The following is a 14760-nucleotide window of genomic DNA, read 5'->3' on the forward strand; positions in this document are numbered from 1 at the left end:
AGATCCCACATTTGGTACTCAGGGGCTCTCTGGAGTGGTGCTGCACCCCAAAAGCCAGGGTGTGCTGTGGCTGTGGGGCAGCACCCATCCATCCATCCTGTAAGATCCCTGTGCTTGGGCAGTGTGGGTTTTCACCAGTGAACCACAAAACAAATAATAACACACCAGAATAGGAGGATCTGTTCTTACCCCCTGGCTCATTTAAACCCCTCTCCTTTTCCTAAAGGCTTCTAGGGATTAAGGAAAGCTGTACCAGTACCTGACTGCCACCAGAGGGACATTCAAGGTGTTCTAGCACTGTGGAGAGGCTCCCATGGCAATTTAGGCCAACCCAAGCTGGGACCAACCCAGTGCAGCCCCTCCTTACAATTCATTTAAAATGAAAACCTAACTTCTGTGGGTCATTTTTTTGGATGAATGAGATCCCTAAACCATCTCAGTGCATTGTTGCAGGAGTGCTGGGGCCAGCACAAGCTGTGGGACTGGGAGGGACAGACTGACCATGTCTTACAAGTGGGCAGGAGAGGGGAGGTGGAGCAGCCAGAGCTGATTTGGAGAATGGGGAGCAGAGCTGGGCAAAGACTGGATATCTGTGCTGTGGTTTGGTGTCCCAGGAAAGCTGAGCTGGGAGCAGTGAGCTGCACCCACTCAGGAAAACGCTGCTGCATTTTAATAACAGTGTTTATGTGTTTGCATGGCTCCCAACAGTGGCTGGCTGTGCATGAGCAAATACAGAGGGGTTTTATTTGAAGAGCCTAGAGAAGTGTTGTGACTAGAGGATGGGATTATTCCTCTGTTTTTGCTTTTAAAAACTTTGCAGCTATGGTGATAGCTTAAAACTCCTTAAAATAACATGTTTCTTAAACAGATGAAAGTGCAGATGTTCCCCCATCCTTTCTTACAGAGGCTTAAAAACTCATTTATTAGATCTTTAAAGATTTGTGACAAGCTTTGCAAATATTAATATTTGTGAATATTTTTGAAATCTCTCATAATGCTCAGTGTTACAGATGAATACTTTGTGATCTCAAAAAAAAATAGAAAAAGGAACAATCTCCACAGATTTGCTCCACTGTGACTAAAGGTGAGATTCAGGCACACAAGTGGGTCTATTATTATTTATTGAGTTTAGCAGATGTCAAACATCAGCTGATTTGTGTTTGTTTTTAATCCAAAAAAACTGACACTGTTTTTAAGCTTTACTACTCACAGGCAGAGTGCTAAAGACTCACATGGTTTTAATTTAGTTATTGATAAGAACAGGACTTTTCACCATCAATCCCATGCTTTATGACAGACTTTTGGTAATGCAGCAACAGAAATTTTAGGATTTTTTCAGCTGTGGGTCAGTGTTAGGGGGTATCAGCTCAGTAACACATTCACTGGGTTATATCAGTGCATCATTGCTCTGCTTTGGTTGAGAGCTGTGGCAGTAGCTGATACAACTCTGCTTTTGGATTGATTTGCTGCTGGATTCCCACTCTGACTGAGATCTAATCCCTTAAATGAGATTGTGTGGTGTAGTTTAAAATGTCCCAGGGTCTCCATGCATCTGGCAGGAATGGAATACCTGTGTCCTGTGTTCTTCATGTGCAGAGGAGGGAACAGAGCTGGGGAAGGGGCTGGAGCACCAGGAGAAGCTGAGGGAGCTGGAAAGGGGCTCAGCCTGGAGAAAAGGGGGATCAGGGGGGATTTGTGGCTCTGCACAACTCCCTGCCAGGAGGGGACAGCCAGGTTTGGGCTCTGCTCCCAGGGAACAGGGACAGGAGGAGAGGGACTGGCCTCAATTAGCACCAGGGGAGGTTTAGATTGGGTATTAGTGAAAATTCCTTCACTGAAAGGGTTTTCAGACACTGGGACAGGCTGCCCAGGACAGTGGTGGAGTCACCATCCCTGAAAGTGTTCAAAGAACTTGTGGATGTGGCACCTGGGGACGGGGTTCAGTGGTGAACAAGGTGGTGCTGAGGGAATGGTTGGAGTCAGTGATCTTAGAGGTTTTTGCCAACCTTAAAAATTCTGATTCAGCAGCAGCAGCCACCAGGACCAGCTGGGAATCACAGGAGTGCCCAGTGCACCTCAGGGGACACAAGGTGCCTGTGTGTGCACAACTGCTTCTAGCCCTTGCCTTGGGTGGGTACCCAGGGAGTGGTGTCCTCATGTCACACTGAATCTCACCCTCTGAACAAATACTTGGCTCCTCCAGGCACAGGAGCAAGATACAGAAATAATTTTGATCCAGCTGGCTGCTTGGTGGCAGAGTGTGTGACAAATGGAAAGATTCTCCTTGGCCTACAAGCTCCTGTTTTGGTCCTTCACTGCATCCAACACAAATCTCTGCTCTTAGAGGAAAAGTGAGAGTCTCAGGCAGCAAAAGACACATCTTAGCCTCCAAAAAGAGCTGTAAACCAGAACTTTGGTGTTGTGGTCTGTGGCAGCTGTACATGAATTTGCTTCTGCTGATGTTTGGAGGTGGCTTCAAGCTGAGTAGCTGAGTTAGCACCACGCTGGGCTCAGACTAATGTATCCTGCATAGGAGCACGGTCACATCAGCCTCAGCAGCTCCCAGCTGGCTCAGAACGGGAAAGCAGTGAGCTCAGAGTCATCTGGGATGACAAAGATACTTTCCAGTTCTTCTGAAAGTCTTTGGAGAGGTTTCCTGAAGCTGTGCTGGTGCTGAGATCATCCTGGCACCAGGAGGAAATGGGAAGTGAGTGACTGGCAGTGGCTGTGCAGCCTCCCAGGGAGACATGAGCTGTAAACACTGGCAGGACCTGTCAGTAAGCTCTCTTAGAGGAAGCAGGATGGTCTAAGAGTGCTGTTACTGGGAGGTTATTGATTCAAATTGAATTGAATTGTTTAGGCACTGAATTGTTTAGGACAAGTTAAGCAGTCATTCTAGCTGAAGCAAGGGGAGAAGTGCCCTAGACAATGACTCTGTCTTTGTCCTGAAGCCTGCCTGTGGGGAACCCACCATGCCTTGGATGTGCAAAGCAAGTGCAGGTAAAATCATTGTGCTGCCATTGCTCAGTTGACCTGGCAGAAGCTCCTGGGAGACACCTCTGCCCTGCCTGGTGTAACATGATTGTCATGTCTAATGTCCTGGAATGGGGTTGCAGGGCTGTGGCCAGGGGCTAAAACCATCCCTGGATTCCCCATCCCTGGATTCCTCATTTCTGGATTCCCCATTTCTGGATTCCTCATCCCTGGATTCCCCATCTCTGGATTCCCCATCCCTGGATTCCCCATCCCTGGATTCCCCATTTCTGGATTCCCCATTTCTGGATTCCTCATCCCTGGATTCCCCATTTTTCTGGATTCCTCATCCCTGGATTCCCCATCTCTGGATTCCCCATCCCTGGATTCCCCATCCCTGGAACTGTTCCAGGTTAAGGTGGACCAGGTCAGGGACTCTGGCATTCCTGACCATGGCAGGAATCACCATTAAGGTCCCTTCTGACCCAAACCATTCCAGGATTCTGTGATCTCCTTCTCTAGCTCATTCCTAATCCAGCCACCCCCTCCTAAGCCTGAACAGAGTTTAAATCTTTGTTTTAGTGAAGTGAAGCATCTTCCTGAAAGCAGAAGGTTATTGGGTAACAGGAGAAGGTTGTTGACATTTCAGATGTCTCGGTGTCCAAGAGGGCGAGCCAGAAAAGAGCTGTGCAAGAATTTTACATGAGCTGTGTTTGGGGAACAAACACATCATTTTCTGGGCACGTGCTTTTCAGCCCTGAAGGTGTTGTCTCCCATTCCAGCAGAGATGCAGATTGCATGTAGGCTGGTGGAAAGAGATCTTGCCACCCTGTCAGCTCAGTTTTCTGTAAGCACCAAGGCAGTTCTTGCTTCTGTGATGTTTGAATTTGCCTTCAGGAAACCTTGTTAGTGTTGGAAGCAGAAAATGAAAGTCGTGCCTGTTTTTCCTCCAGCATCAGTGCATCAAACAGGAGCTTAATAATTTTATTTTTCCAATTAATCTGCTCATGTTTTCAACCACACCTTCTTAAAACTGAAGTTAAAATAGTGGTAAGGAAGTCAGAATTAAAGTGCAGGAACCTCGTGCTGGAAAAACACAAGGTTTGCCATCTTCCAGGAGATTTCTAGCACTAAATGAGCAATTCTGAAAAAAGGTCTTAGTCGTATGGTTTGGGTTTTGATAGTGTTGAGAGAAGCAGTGAGTTGGATTCAATGATCCTTTTGGATCCCTTGAGATGTTCTGTGATCCTCTGGCTCTGTTAATTAAGGAGGAGAGTCAATGAGCCCTGCAGTTTGCCAGGGCATTGTTGAATAAAACAGCCTTGCACAGGTAGGCACATCAGGTCAAGAGAGTTTTCTTTCCCTTCAGGTATCCCCTGGACTGAAGGATAAATAAAACACAGTGTGGAATTTGCATTCCTGAGCTTTGTTTTGTTCCTTTTTTTCTTTTCACCTCCAGGCGATTCAGAAAATGGGCCTGTGGATGGGGAAGTTTATTTTAGGGGATTTTATAATGGACTTAAAAATACTCTGCGTGGTTGAGTTGTGTCCAGAAACAGCACATTACTCTGGGAGCTGAAGATACAGGCAGGTTTCATCACAAAAATGCTTCCAAGAGAGCTCCCTGGCTCTCTGGCATAGTGCTGGAAGATGCTTATCTTCACAGAACAATGGAACAGATTAACTACAGCTGCTGGTTGTAGTTTCAGCCAAACATTCATTCACTGACAAATTCCTTTCACTGGAGTAAAATGTTAAGGGAAATTGTTAGGGGGAAAAAATGAAAAAAAAAGAAATTCAAGCAAAATTTAAAAAGAATGATGCCATTTGTAAGGTTTTTCTTTTCATATTTTTATCACAAGGGAGGAAATGTAGGTGGTTGGTTTTTAAGAGCCAACATCCCAACGTGGGGAAAGACCTGCTTGACTTGAAAAGAAATAAATGACAAAAATAATAAATAAATATCTTTTTTTTTCAGGGGCATTTAGTCTTCCAGTAGCAAATCTCTTTTTATCTGAAGAGTGTCTACTCCTTCCTAGCCAGGCAAAGAGAGGAGATGCTTCTCCTTTCCCCAAAGACAACAGCAGCCCACCAGTAAAGATATTTCTGCAGGGTCAGATTTTGGTCACTAAATCCCTAAATTCACTGGTTTAGATGGGAGCACTTCTGTACTTATTTTTTTTTATTTACAGGATCAAGAGCCTACCAACAATCTCGCCCACATCCTAGGAAGCAGACACTAATACAGGAAATTTCAGCACATATTTGGGTTGCTGCTATAAACAACAGGTTCCCAATTTGTCAGGCTCTGCCAGAACTGAAGGGACACCACCAGGTTCAGCTCTTTTAGTCTGCACTGAATCTGCCCTGGTTTTGGAGGATAAAGTTCACAGCCTGCAGTGAATGTCCCTCAGAGGAAAATCTGCCTCCCCTTTAGGAAGGGCTTGTTATTTATTTTTATTGACAAACCAAGCCATTGGAGTAGGAAAATGGCACAACCTGGCTCATTAAGACCATGCTGTTTCCTAAGAAAACAATGTTTTGTAACTTTGGAAACTCAGAGAAGATGTGTCTTTGGTAGGTTTGTCGCCTAAAATGGCAAAGGTTTAAAATAAGAACACCTGAGGAAATAGGGAAAAAAAAAAAAAAAAAGGAAAGGCAGGGACAAAATAACTTTTTTTGCAGATATTTGTAAGAAACTGTGGACCAACCCCAAGCTGAAATGACACCAAGCCTGTACTTATGTACCTGGGCAGAATGTTTGCCCTACACAGAGACATCAGCCCTGGGACTATGATGTCATTGTAAAGTTGAGAAAATGAATAACTGTTTTCTGAAGTGCTAAACTGTTCCTGAATGCAGTGCTTGGGGACTGATGCTGATTTAATCCTGTTGTCTCTTTACCTCCAGAGGAAGTATGCGCTCCATTACAAGATTGCTCTCATCATAAACTACCTGGGGCACTGTATTTCAGTAGGGGCCCTTATAGTTGCCTTTATGCTTTTCTTGTGCTTGAGGTGAGTAATGTGTTTGCATGTTTCTAACTCGGTTGGGTGATGCTTTCTGGGTTGCTCCAGCCCTTTTCATGACTCTCTCCAGGTCGTGGATGGTCCTGAAAGTGGCTTTTATGTTCCTGAGCACATCTGATGTGCTGGATGAGCTCCTCCTAAGCATAGGAGCTAAAGCCTGCTTGCATTCAGGGAAAGAATCAACATGATTTATTGATGCAGAAAAAAAAAATTCAGTGAGCACAGTGTTCTTCACTAAGGGAGACCAGGATCTGAGTGTGTCAAGTTGTAATTTTTTGGGGGCAAATTTTGTTTTCTCACAAGGCAGAACATGGTAATGTCTTGCATTCCCTGACAGCTAAAACCCAGATCTAAACCAAAGGAGACAGAACAAAATCTTTCCATTTTGCTTTGGGTTAATTTTGGTTTTACTTTAATTAAAGGGCTTAGAAGTTCTCTTAAATAAAAAGAGGAACATCATTAGTGGAGCTTAATCCCCAGCAGTGCTCATGAAATGATGAATTGCAAATCAAGGAGAGTGCACAGAAACCCTTCCCTGGTCCAGGGTGCAGAAGGGAGTTTGGCAAATGGAGATGTCAGTGAAATCAGACTTAGGGCTACAGAGAAGGGACAGGAGGAAAAGAAAATTAGTGGAAAATAAGTAGATGTGGATCAGTCATTATAGGTATGTCCACAGCCTGACTCACAGGAATATATTTTCATAGGAGTGGCCTGGTGGGTTAATTGTGTGTTATTCCATGACTGGCATTCTGTATCATTTGTGCTGTGTTGTCCAGGAGAGTTCAACCTGAACTTAAAACCCGCTCCACTGAGTGCTGTGCAATGATAATCCTTAAGAAAAACCTTTTGTTCATAGCAGAGGATAAACTGTGGGTGGAGGACATCCTCCCCCTGCCCAGGATTACAGCAGGATGATTGACAGTGACCTCAGTGCAAGAATTACTGTTTTCCTGGAGCAGAGCATCCCTAAAGTCTTAGCTAAGTCTTCTGAGCATTCTTAACAAGGCTTTTTCTAATAACAATAGGAGTCTTCTCACACTCCAGCATCTATAAACAGAATGATCTATGCTAATGGAAACAAAAAAACCACCTTTAAAAAAAAACAAAACATGAAATGGGAACTTTTATGATGCATCAATTTAAACTTCAATTTCAAGCCCTCTATAGTGCATGTAAAGCTAATTCCCATTGTGCTTGGAGACCTGAATTAATTTGCATTGAATAAAGAATGAAAATTATTCATTGCAGTAACAATATTCCCTGCTTTTATGCTCAGTCTTTTATAAATGCTTGAGTAAATAACACAAAAACAATTAGGTAGGATGGGATAAATGTATCCAGCTGCAAACACAGAGGTGGCCCAGCTGAATTCTTCTAAATTGTACTTCTGTTGTTTAAACTTTAAGGTTTAAATTTTGCAGTCAGCTTCAGCATTAAAAACAACATCTGAGTAGGGGTAATTAAGTATTTCCCTGTACATGCTGTGCATTAAGATAGTCTATCTTTTCAAATTCACATTGTGTCATGCAAAACATGTTCAGTGTGCAGCCAGAGTTAACCAGCATGAGATTCCTCAGGGTCTGTTGTTACACATCTGTTTTCCAGAGTTCTAGAGATGTTCCAGTGAAGGCAACCCAAATTCATGTTTTATTACAGATTGTCCTTACCCAGATTTTGGGTTATGGACATGTTCATCACATTTATCTCTATAAAGTGCCCTGAGAGCAAATCAGTTTTGGTAATCAATTTTTGTTACTTGGGGCTTTTTTTTTAATTCCTGTTTTATTTTGGATGGAAGAAGGTATGATGGAATTGGGTGACAGGACATAATTTAGGTAATTCCTGGTCAAAAAAATACAATCTGATAGCTCCTCATCTTGACCTAAAGTAGAAATCTGCCAGGTCCTTATCCCTGCCCCGCTCCATCCATCTATCTCACTCCCTGCAGAGGGTGAAAATAGAGGAGACCTCCAGGAAAATTCAAGTTTTATATCTGCTCCCAATTTTAGTGCTTCACACCTGCTCTGTTTGAACTTAGCTGCTGGCAAGGCTTTGGGATCTCTCACTCTGGGGGTTTTAGGAGCAGGTGAAATATTTGGCTGGAATGGCAAAAGGTATTGCTGGGGTGTTCTGCTTTTGGAAATGAGTTTCACCATATCTGGTGCTGCCCCAGCCCAGTGGGGCTCAGTCCTCAGCTGTGCTGAAGTGGGAAGGGGGAAGGAACTGGATCTTGACCCTGTTTTTCCAAATTTATCCTGTCACCTTGTACCCAGCTTCATTCTTCCTTGGTTCCTTAAGCAACTTCATCCTCCATTCACAACCCAGCTCCATTGAGCAGAAAAGTCCTTTTGCCCTGAACTCTGAACAGTCCCACACCTGATTTAAGGGACAGGAATCTCAGATGTAGCAGCAGGTGATGAAATAATTTGCAATTGTGTCCTTGAGGCCCCAGCATAACTGAAGGTGACGAGAGCTCAGCCAGGGCCCCCCTTTTCCTGTGAGGACCCATTTTAGCCTTGTTTTCTCCAGTTCTGTCACATCTGAACCTGTGCAGTGACAACAAGCCAGTAAACATTTCATTTAGCGCCTAAATAATAAAAAGTGAAGGAGAGGGCTTGATTGCTGTTGGCACACTGGCTGAATGCCAGGGAGTCACTGAGGCAGCTCCTGAAGGTCCAAGTCAACATCAGTTTCTCAAGGTCTAAATGTAAGTGGTGTTAAAATGGTGAGAGCTGTGCTGTCTGTACCATGCAAACCCAAACAACTCAAACAGAAAGGAACACACCAAGAAAAAAAGAATTTGTGCACAAAGTGTGCTGTAGAGGAGGATTGATCTCCAGTGCAGCCCCTGGAGAGATGTCTCAGGGCACTTCACTTGGCATTGTTGAATGGATTTGCACTGCTGGGATTCTCAGTCTGTTTTCATTAATAGTCAAGGTCTGCTCCCTCCCTCAGGTGCACACAGGCAGCTCCCACTGACTCAGCCTCATCATCCCTCTGAATCACAATCTTGCACTGCTGAAGCAGGAATTTTCCATAGGAGGATTCCTGCTATCAGTAATACCAATCAATCTGAAGAAAAAGAAAATAATAAAAACAAAAAATCCAAAGGATTTTAAAATACTTATTTTTGAATCACATTTTTCTTTTGCTGTTGCTGATAGTGCAGAAACCCAAATTGCTTTGTCCTGGATTTTCCCTTGTCACTGTGCTGTTAGAGCATCCTCTGAGAATAAGAGTCCTTTGTAAAACTCCTGACTTGTTATTAAACAATGTGCTGGCAGTGGCCAGCAGTGACCTGAGTGGATTCCATCAGAAGTTTTATTTGTGCAGTGGTTATCAGAGAAAAAGTAGGGGAAGAAAGGTATTTGTTCTGGGAAGCATGCACGTCCCTGCTGAGTTTTGAATCCAATAAAGGATGGTGCTGACAGGAAGATAGGCTGGAGATTAAAAATTGCATGTCCTTGCTGGATAAAGGCAGCTCTAAAAAGAGCCAAACCCACAAACATTGTCATAACATCTTTTGTCACTACTATGGTGGCAGTGAAAGCAAATTGAGCTTTTGAGGGAAATTCTGCTTTCCTGTTGCCCTTAAATTTAGCTCTAATTCCCCAGTAAAGCATCAGATACATTTTTTTTCATTGTCCTGAGGCACTGTCCCCATTCTTTCTTATGATTACATACAGATTTCCTAAATCCCACCTACTATTTCTCCCCAAAAGACTGGAACATTTTTTCCCTAAAACAATATAATCACTTCTTGTTTTCCTTCCCAACCATCTCCTGTCTTAACTTTCCTTTATCCTCTCCTGTTCCAAGCTCCTTTAAACTACCCTGTTACTCTTCAGTCTGGTGCAGGATTGGCAGAATTACTGCTGCAGGCTTCTTTTTGTGGGAATGGAAGAGTTTGATTAAATGATTTGTAGAAACCTGTCAGGAGAAATGCAGAGCATCAACACGGAGCAAAGTGATGTGACACCTCTCAGAACCTGGGGATGTCTCAGTGGGGAGGAGATCTGCACAGTCACTTCTGGTTTGCATTTAAAAGGATGAGGTTTCTGATGTGGTAAGAGCAGCTCCACATCTAAGGCACAATCATTTCTTGTTGTGGAGCAAGAGGAAAGAGCAGCTCCCAGGTCAGGACATCACCTAACAGAGCTCATGTCAGTGCTCCATGTCCCCTGCTCATCTCCTGCCTTCCCACCCAGCCCAGTTCAGTCTGTTCCATCTGCCACTTCAATAGCAGAGCCTTCATCAATGATTCAGGCAATTCTAGACTTCACCCTAAATCCTGGGCTGGGATGGCTGCAGTGGCTGTGGCTTTGAGCAATCCTGGGCTGGGATGGCTGCAGTGGCTGTGGCTTTGAGCACAGCTCTGTCCCACCCTGAAACAGTCCACAGCACAATCCACACAGGAAGGCAGGAATGAAAATTGTGGAGCTCTGTAAATAAGAACAAACCCAATGAGGGGGGATCTTTAAATACAAAACATCTGAAGTGCCTGTGCTGTTTGAATCTCTGTGAAGAGTCTAATCCAATGAACTCAGATGAAGGCCAGGAACACTTCACCTATTGATTAAGCCCAGGCCATTGCCTTTGATTCCCTTTACTCTTCATCTCACATCTGTAGGATTTGTTTTTTACACTCTTTGTATAGAGCCTACCCCACAAAAAATAAAACTCCAGAGAGCAGGGCCCTCATGAGCTCCTGGAATAATACCAGTAATTGAAATTGTGCCCAGAGAGCTGTTCTTGAAATATGAAAGGTTTCACAGGCTGCATCTGAAACCATGGTATTGGAACCAAGCACAATGAAAGCCACTGAGGAGTGTTGCTGCTCCTATAAATACATCAGCAGTGGATAAACACTGGAAACTGAAGAGCTGCTTCTGATCAAGGACAGTGTCAGTGCAAGAAAAAATGGGTATAGGTGCTCTACAGACAGATTCAGGAGTGGATATGAAAGGATGATTTCCACCCACAGAGCAGAGGGGTCCCAGAGCAGTGTGGTAGAGGAAAAAGTTTAAGTTGGAGTCAAACTAGAGTATCAGGAATTTATTAAATGCTCAGTTCTGCTCAGTTCCTTTCTTGATGTGAGGTTTGGAGGCCACTTTCTATCCTGTGCTAGAAATATGTTACTGCTGGGATATTTCTGTGGCTGCCAAGATTTTGGCTGTGAGTTTTTGGAGATGGACATGAACTTCTTTGAATTCTGATTATGGAACTGCTCTTAAAAGATCTAGATCTATGGTGACTGACAAGCTAAAACTTGTCTGTGTTCTACTTGTGCTGATGATGGAATGGTTTGGGGAACAGTGGAGAAAACATTCCAACTTTTCCAAGATTTCAGAGAAAGGAGGAAAGCAAAGTTGGGTCTTTGCAGTTTATATATGAATCATACTTAGGAGTGCAGTTTGATATTTAAAAAAAGCCAAAAACACATCCTGAGTAATCTCTGGGAAGGAAAATCACAGAATATGTTTACAAGATGATGTTTGGAGTTGTGAACTGTAGATGCACCTGCAGCTGTTCAAGTGCTAAATGGTTGAATTTCAGTTTTCACCCATGGAATTGCACATGTTGGTCCCTCACTAACTCCACTACAGTTGTTCAGCACTCAGGAACCTTCTCTTCTGCCTAATCTAAAAGAGGGAACAGAGCTGGGAAAGGGGCTCAGACTGGAGAAATGGGGGATCAGGGGGGATTTGTGGCTCTGCACAACTCCCTGCCAGGAGGGGACACCTGGGGGGTCGGGCTCTCCTCCCAGGTAGCAGGGACAGAACCAGAGGAAATGGCCTCAAGTTGTTTCAGGGGAAGTTTAGGTTGGGTATTAAGGAAAATTTCTTCACTGGAAGAGTGGTCAGGCATTGGGATGGGCTGCCCAAGGCAGTGGTGGAGCCACCATCCCTGTAAATGCTCAAAACCCATGTGGATGTGGCACCTGGGGACAGGGTTTAGTGGTGCTGGGTCAATGGTTGGACTTGATCATCTCGCAGGGCTTTTCCAACCTAAACAATGCCATGGTTCTGTGAATTCTGCTGCTCCACATTGCTCTGTCAGCTAAAACATGAGAGAGAGAAGAGGTGTCACCCCTACATGGGCCATGGACACCCCTGGCAGCCTCTGGGTCCCCTCTGCCCATTCTGGGAGCAGCAGCTTCCCTGGGGACGTGCCCAGGCTGAGCCCCTGGACACATTTCCTAATGCCCAGTGTTTAAACCAAGCATAAGAATGATTATTTGGGAGGTTTCCAATCTTTCCTGACTTCCTGGACAAATGCTCCAAAATAATTAAATATTTCACACCATGTCTTGGTGTAAATGAGGCCAAGGAGAGTGTGAACAGCAGCATCAGCAGCTCAGACTTTGCTCCTTAGTTTATCACCACAGTATCTGCAAATGTAGATAATGTGATAAACTTTGCTAATTGTGTAATTGCATTAAAACTAAAATAAAATTTTGAAAAAGCATAACCTTTGAATTCCCTAGCTGGTTATTTAAATTAATTTAGTTTCAGATTTTGGGGTTTTTTTGTGTAATCCCATAGGGATTATGAATGAGGACATGCTGTGCACTTGTATTTCCCAAACAGTAGCTGTAAGCTAGAACAAATACTCTGAGCTCTCACTGTCTGCCTTCTGAAGTCTCTGATCTGTGCAATCCTCCAGTGGTCACTCTCCATGGCAAACATTCCTTTTTCCACAGTGTGGGCTGATAAGTACAACCTGTGTGAGAAAACCTGAGCTGCAAGGTATTTTCTGCTCAAAAAGATACTTTGCAGCCCTGTTTTCTCTTTGTTCAAAAATTACTGACATCTGACCACCATTTAGTGCAGAGTCCTAAATCTTTTTCTTCAGCCACAATCTTATGCTGCACTAAATGAAGTCATCTGTACTTTTATCATTCTTGTAAAAATTGGGAATTTTCTCCAGTGGATGGCTTGATGGCACAGTCAAGGCTGGAGTTGTGTTCTTGCAGGGGCTGGGTTTCAATTCCCCCTTTTTTCAGCAGTGAGCACAGCCAGTCTGGGGCTGCCCTGCCTGTTGTGTGTTGTGTTGGCTGCATCCTTCCCACCCCTGGAACATCAGAGCTGAAAGCCTTTGTGTCTAAAGCAGGCAGGATGCCCCATGTCCTGTGATTAAAAACTGGCTTGAAGGCAGGAGAGTGAAGCTTTGGAAAAGAGCAAATGCACAGACAGCTCCACAGTGGGTTTATTTTTAGGGTCTCTGCACATCCTAAATATTCACAGAAGCTGCTGCTTCTTCTCTTCACCCTGAGCACTTCACTCCTGTCCTTGTGATAAAGCTGTCACTTCCTTCCAGGCTTCCATTCTTCCCTTGCTTTTCCTGTGGGAATATTTACATTCCCCCAGGCAACTGCCACCATGAGGCTGATTTTTCCCTGCCAGCCTCTCCAGCTGCTGTTCCCATCTGGAAGCATTAGGAGCTCCACAATTTGTGCACTGATGGAGCACACAGGGGAAACCGTGGGGACCTCAGGGGAGGCTTCCATGTGGGTGAAAGCAAATAGGCCCTGACAGGCACAGAGCCTGGGAAATAACTTGCTGGGAGGTATTCTTCCCACTCTGTGCCATTTATGGGTTGTGCATGTGCTTTGCCTGCCCTAGAAAAGACTAAAGAGGGGAAATAGTTTTTTAAGTATTGCCCATGATTCTCCCTCTAGCATGTTCTAGTTGTGGAATAGGAATGGCTCCAGCAAAGTGCACTCCTATTTCTCCTATCAACTGTTTCCAGAGAGACTTTGGGACAGTAGTCTTAATTGAACATCATTATTAATGGAATACTACATGAATTAATAGAAGGTTTCCAAGCTTCCTTAATAAAGTTTTCATTTGCAATTATTTCTATGCAGATGATTCAACTAATTCAGCAAGCTTTCAACCACGCTGGCACATTATTATGATTGTTAATGTTAATTGTTTGTCTCATGCTTTGAATCAGAAAATAGTGGCTCTGTGCATCCCAGAGGAAAAATACTACTGTATGGATAGAGTGAGAAAAAAACCCAATAAATCAACAGAAAGCTACTTTGAGTTTTACCAGGGCTATTTATAGATGTCCATTTCTGAATCAATGAGGCCACCTTTACAGAAAGAGTTGATGTGATATTCTCTCTGCCTTTCCAGATCTCACAATTTTGCAAGTCAAAAGAATGGGGTTTCTATTTCTCTGCTTTCTCTGTCGAATCGCACAATTAAGGTCATTTGGTGGAAATAATCAGCAGGACATCTCTCTCTGCCAACAATGAGAAGCTCTTTCTGCCCATCTCTGACCCAGCTGCAGTTAGCTGCTGGAGAATTCTGCTTTTCTTTCCCTTTTGCTGCTGTTTTTGTTCGTGGAAACAGCTCTGACACCCTGCACACGAGGCAGCTCAGGATGCTGGTGGTAGGAAACCGAGTCAGGGAAGAGCATGGTCTGTTCTCAGATCAGATAAAGGAGTTGTTGTGAGCCATTTCTCACAACACACCTCACTCTTGATTTACTGATTAGGAAGGCCAAGGAGAAGCATGTTGGCTTTCACCTGAATTGCTTCTTCATGTGCAGCCTGCTGCAGAGCTGAGCCTGGTGCTCTGTGTGTGTGGTGAGAGGGAGGCTCTCCCAGATCCCAGATAATCTCACCAGGTGTGGCCAGCACAGCCAGAGATGGGCTCTGGATTCACTGGAATACACACATCTCCTGTAGATCCATGGAGATCCATTGAGGTTGGAGTAGAAGTCTCAGGTCATTGACTCCAACCAT

At 44.2% G+C, this 14760-nt stretch overlaps 1 protein-coding gene across 2 annotated transcripts in view; it reads left to right on the top strand.

The window, feature by feature from the left end:
* The window catches only part of CRHR2 (corticotropin releasing hormone receptor 2), a 134125-nt gene that overhangs the window by 75355 nt on the left and 44010 nt on the right, over positions 1 to 14760 (top strand). For both annotated transcript variants that reach the window (XM_033068099.1, XM_033068104.2), the window contains one exon: positions 5884 to 5990. In XM_033068099.1, the coding sequence (XP_032923990.1) occupies positions 5884 to 5990 (107 nt within the window). The remainder of the gene's footprint in view (positions 1 to 5883; positions 5991 to 14760) is intronic.

This window comes from Catharus ustulatus, chromosome 1 (genome assembly GCF_009819885.2).
Source record: "Catharus ustulatus isolate bCatUst1 chromosome 1, bCatUst1.pri.v2, whole genome shotgun sequence".
Classification (NCBI taxonomy): domain Eukaryota; kingdom Metazoa; phylum Chordata; class Aves; order Passeriformes; family Turdidae; genus Catharus; species Catharus ustulatus.